The following is a 5,485-nucleotide window of genomic DNA, read 5'->3' on the forward strand; positions in this document are numbered from 1 at the left end:
ATCTTTTAGGGAAGGTTGGTTTGAATTGTAATTCAAATTAAAATTACCATTATTACCTTCCTGATATGGTGGGCGCGATTGATTCCACCATTGACCTTCCTAAGGATGGTACCCGTTGTTGTTGTTCATGCAAGCGACATCTTCTTAGCTCTTGGGGCAATCGTTCCCCGAGTGGCCTCCATTTCCGCAGACCTCGCACGTGAGGTGCGAGTCCAAGGCTTGAATGGGTTTGAGCATTAGTTCTTGGGGCTTCTCCTATTCTTCCATGCACTTGAGAATAGATCTAGCTTAGCGGCTTGCATGTCTGTCTCCTTCATGATGTGCATGCCTCGCATATGAGGTTGGAGTCATTCTTTGCTCCACCCCTGATTGGAGACCATCTTCTTGAGTTGAGCCGTTGCTCTGGTAATAGTGAGGTCAAGGAAGGCTCCTCTAGTAGCGGCATCAAGGTAGGCTTGTGCTGATGTGGTTAGCCCATTCTAGAAGCTTTGGAGGACGAGCCCATTGTAGAAGCTTTGGAGGACGAGCCAGTCATCCATCCCGTGGTGTGGGCAAGTAAGGATGTATTCTTGCAGCATCTCCCATGCCTCTAGGATCGTCTCCATTCTTGATTGTTGGAAGCTAGAAATCCTTCCAAGTAGGGAATTTTTTTTGCCCAACGGGAAGAATTTGGCGAGGAACACCGTGAAGCATTTAGCCCATGTGTTAACAACATCCTTGTCCTTGTAGAACCACTATTTCGCTCTCCCAAGGAGCGAGAACGGAAATAGGCGGAGTCTAATGGCGTCTTGAGTGACTCTCGTCATTGTGACCGTGTCACATAGGCGAAGAAAGTGTTGGACATGAGTATTTGCATCCTCGTTCAGCTTGCCATAGGAGGGGCTAGCCTCACTACAAGGATTTGACCTTTTTAGCACCACTTGTTTCCGCAATACCACACATTTGGTTGCAGTATTTGGTTCTATGGCAACCAACGACACAATTGGTAGCAATATATAGGCCTTATGGCCACAAAAATTGTACGTTGCATTAGTCATAAGCTTAGTTGCAAGAGGGAGGCGCTAATGCTAAGGTGGAAAAGGTGGTTGCGAGTATGGGTTCCTATTGCTACGACTAGTGTTGAGTTGTGATAATATTGATTTTTTGTTGCGATAGCTAGGCATTGTTGCCACCATTGTAAAGTTGGTTGCAAGTAGCTGTGCATATGGCCACGGTGTAATTACATCGTCTCAATCTTGACCTACGTTGCAATAGTTGTTGCTATATTGCATCAAAAAAAGATTAGTTGCAAGTAGTTGTGAATATGGCCACCATGAAACTGTGTTGATTTAATCTTGTCCTGCGTTGCAAAAGATCTTATTATATTGCATCGAAAAAGTCATTTGTTGCATCCTTTGAGGTTCGACTGCCACCAACATCATATGCAGCCTTGAGTATATTTGGCTGTTAGAATATTTATATTGCCACTAAAATTTATTCGTTGGCATTGTATATCATTTACACTAGAGTCTGGAGTGCGCCCCTGGTGTGCTAATCTTTCGATCAATTATGTAAAATCTTCATTAAAAGGATTGATATTCGTGCACCAGTGTCAAGAATGTGATATATTTTGGGGAGGTGCGGCACCACGATAGGAAGGGAGGGGACGGTGGCACAAATAGATAGAGAAGGGAAGGGTGCGGCAGAGAAGGTAAGCGCGCGTGATTAACGGAGACGAAGTGCGGGTACACGCGGGCATGGTGACGAAAACAATGGAGAGATCTGCTGGCTTTTTTGTCACACCTTCAGCCTGACAGATGGACATGGCAGATGGACCCTCCATGAGGAATAAGGTGGGTCTAAATCAGGTGGGAATGATTTTCCATTGTTTTGGATCCTTATAGTATAATAATAATATAAATTGGGTGGAAAATATTTTCAATTGTTTTGAATCCTTATAGTATACTGGGATCATGTCCGTGCGTACGGGCGAAACAAATACTTTCCTTAACCATTCATTTTTATTGTATAAAATTTGTGTAATGGCATGTATAATAGAAGTATGCACTATGTTTTAACACAGAAGTACAAATCATTATCCATGAAAATAGAATGCCTACCTAGCTATTTGAACACTACATAACAGATTTTTCCCATTGCCGGTTTCATGTAATCTTTCTCTCGCTCAACTATCAGCCTACTTCCCTGGCAGAGCTCCGTGCTAGCATGCTGCTAGTACCTAGCGGCAACCTCCTGTAACCTCCTGTGCTGCCACTTCCCATCGTCAATGTCTCCATCAGCAGGACCAGCACCCTCACACTGCCGATTGATCATCCATCCAACCGGTCAATAATGCAACGGCTCAAGGAAAAGGAAACGATGTCAATATAAAATCACAGCTTAGTATAAGATGCCTCATCATATTACTACAGACCTTCAGTAAGACCTATTCATGAACAAGTACAATATGCTATGGATATTGGCAATTGGATGACACAAAACGTATTATATACTTATTTTAGTTTTCAAAAATACTAGACCTAGAATTTTTTATTTATAAAAGGAATTGGCAATTCATTTTCTTACCTACACGATCAAATAATATCCATGGTTTCAATAAAATCATTATCTAACAAGTTCATGTATCAATTTGCATGGTTTGCAACTTGTTGGACCAAAGTGATGCAATCCTACATGTTGTTGTATGGTGGATGCAATTTACTCTTTTGAACTGTAATAACCCGGTGCTTAAATGTGCAAGATGCAAGTCACTGCCACAAGTTGTTAGGCAGACTACAACCTACAGATCAGCATGTATCTCCAACCACCAAACGTGGCAAAGAATAACAGGAAGAAATAACTTGCAAAACTGTACCATGAGCTTTAGGCAATAGCAACATCAACAAGCTACCGTATGCAATCGAAGCCTAACGTACTACCAAGGTACAAATACCTACCTTTTGGATCGGAGCCTCGGCTTTCTCAGCATCTTCCTCGGTCGCATCATTGACCGTCTTAATCTTTGAGGTGGCCTCCTTGAGATTTTCATTGCTGGGGAACGTGTGGGTGACCTCACCAGCGACCTTTTCCATCGCCTCTGCCACCATGTCAATCACATTGAAGAAGAAGGATCCATATTGAGAGCAGTATGGCATAACTATGTTGTACCATCTTATAACAACTTAAGAATCTTATCAACTCACCTTCAGCACGTCAAGGACACAAGGTACTTGCATGCTGCTGCATGCATAGCCCCCTAAGGCTCGAAAGAGCCAATGAAAACCCACATTTAGAAAACTTCAGTTTTGTAGCTAAGTTAAAATCTATCTAGGATTGCAGGAGCTCACAGGTTCAACAATGAATGTGGACATGGCTGCTTAGCAGCCATAGGAGTTCAGCTTCCCTGGCGTTGTACTGCTGGCATGACCACCAGAGAACTCTGTGTTGCCTGCACGTAGAGACTGTCCGCTATCGAAATATTTGCTACAGCTTTTGCGTCTCCCATCCATTTTTGCCTGTACAGCTGGTATTCAGTATTGAATGTGGACACGGTTGAGAAGAGCAAACATAAACAGAGCATTAGAGATACGGAGGAATATGTATATCCAGCAAATTAGTCATCATAGACATTGAAGTCCATGGATCAAATCTTGTATGCAGGGCTCAGCATGGTATATTGTGGCTGGCCTCAGTTCTGAAACTATCATGCCCAGTTGTATACTGTGGTGGGTACCTACGAAGGTGATCACCAGATTTGAACATTGAAGATTACCTGAACAATGAATATTCAGTTAGCTGGCATTCTTCTTCATCCCCACTTCATGTCTGGAGCAATCTAATGTCACAACCTATAATTCCAAAAGAGGTTCAGAAATTGAAAAGTGGTATGTCAGAGAAAATACATAGCAGAAATTGGAAAGTGATATGTCAGAGAAAAGTGATTTGTCACACCCTATCATTTCAAATGCTCATATGCACAAAAGAACAGGAAATTTTGGCTCAAGATTCAAGTTTGCTACGAGATGGGTCATCTTCTATCTGGATCAGGAACGAAGATATGAGGGCCACACAATTATTGAGGCATCATTCAACACCCATATCTTCTGTTGATATCTTGTCTTGTGCAGTACATTAGTTGACACGTATGGTGGTAGGTACACAAGATTAAAGTGGAACAACATTATTTTGAACAACACATTTTAGCAGAAAGAGGGTATAGCCAAGCAAGCCTGGAAAATACCAAATCATGTTTCCTATAATCTCTACAAGCTACAGGGATTTTTGTCCACTGAAATTGCAGCTATATTCCCAGGTTTCTTGCTATGTTGTTCTTTTGAACATTTATACAAACATGTCGTGTGCAATGGCAAATAGCATAGCTCAGCAGATTGAGCACATCGATATCATATAGGAGTGTAGCGTGCTCTTCATTTTTCCCTCAAATTTCAAACTTCTATCTTCTCTCTGATCTCAGACTATGTTTGGAGCCTGCCTTCAAGAATTATTGCTCTATCAAAAGCAGCAACCTTGTCTTCTCTTTCAATTTCCAAATATCTTAGTCTGGCATTTTCTATCTGTAAGGATTTGCTTTGGTCTATGTAGAACTCGACCTTATTAATCTGATTAGTATAGTTGAAGTGAGAAAGAAATACCATTATAAGCTGCAATAAGCAAGCTCACAAAATGAATTTAGATAGGATAAACATCAATACACTATGAGCAAGGAAGAACTTAATGACCAGGGATCTGCAACTGTTAATCTCAATGGAACGCTCACATCAATTGCAAGTTGCAACCTATTTACATGCTAAGATTTCCAGATGCCTAATTGTCTAATCTACATCTACTATTCTGGGAGAGCACAGAGAAAAACCGACAGAGGAGATTGCATGGGAGGAGAGAGGACGTGAATCACCTCGGCTTGATGGACGGCAAGCAGGCTCTTCCTGGATGAGTGCAGAGGAATGAGGCCATGGGGCAGTGCACGGGATCTCCCTCACGCGTGATGCGGCGCCGTCGCTTCCAGGAGCACCAACCGCCGGTGGGGAACGGCTGAACGAGTGATGGCTGAACTCCTGGCCTTAGCACCGGCACCGGCGGTGATGCAGGGAGGGGTCGTCGGGGGGCCGGCGGTGACGCAGGGAGGAATTGGTGGCGGCCCGGCAGCGACGCAGGGGGGACGACGTTGGTGGGGCGCGGAGGAGGCGAGGAATGGGCAGAGGGAGGAGAGGTGGCTGCGGCTCGAGAAAAGAAGAACATGGGGGAGGGTACAGGATGACGGAGGGACAGAAAAAACGGAGGGTAGAGAAGTGAGCGGAGGCTAATGGAGCGATCTGACGGTAGGAATTAACCGAAGCGAGGATCACCGGGTGAGGCTCAAAAAGTCATCTCCTTGGTTTTTTTAAGTTGTGGAGATATAAAATAATAATAAGAATAAGAATAAATATGTGTATAATTGCTAATAAAACATAATTCATTTTACATTAAAAAAACATGTGAACTCAAT

The 5,485-nt window shown here is 43.1% G+C and overlaps 1 protein-coding gene across 5 annotated transcripts; it reads right to left on the reverse strand.

Moving 5' to 3' along the window:
- Window positions 1-1,978: 1,978 nt before the first annotated feature.
- LOC101755335 lies at window positions 1,979-5,260 on the reverse strand. Of its 5 annotated transcripts, none has more exons than XR_001393261.2 (6): window positions 4,895-5,260; window positions 3,752-3,827; window positions 3,327-3,494; window positions 3,183-3,235; window positions 2,937-3,076; window positions 1,979-2,298 (listed from the first exon to the last, which is right to left on the reverse strand). XR_001393261.2 is itself a non-coding variant. In XM_022828037.1 (2 exons), exons 1-2 carry the CDS (start codon window positions 3,132-3,134, stop codon window positions 2,212-2,214), a joined length of 285 nt encoding a protein of 94 aa, XP_022683772.1. In that variant the 5' UTR covers window positions 3,135-3,176; the 3' UTR covers window positions 1,979-2,211. The 5 variants fall into 5 exon arrangements, 1 of the variants encoding a protein (XP_022683772.1); XR_001393260.2 differs by having other exon boundaries at window positions 1,979-2,340; window positions 3,327-3,502; XR_001164463.2 differs by having other exon boundaries at window positions 3,327-3,502; window positions 4,895-5,257.
- Between the last annotated feature and the right edge of the window lie 225 nt (window positions 5,261-5,485).

This window comes from Setaria italica, chromosome VII, assembly GCF_000263155.2.
Source record: "Setaria italica strain Yugu1 chromosome VII, Setaria_italica_v2.0, whole genome shotgun sequence".
NCBI classification, from domain to species: Eukaryota; Viridiplantae; Streptophyta; class Magnoliopsida; order Poales; family Poaceae; genus Setaria; species Setaria italica.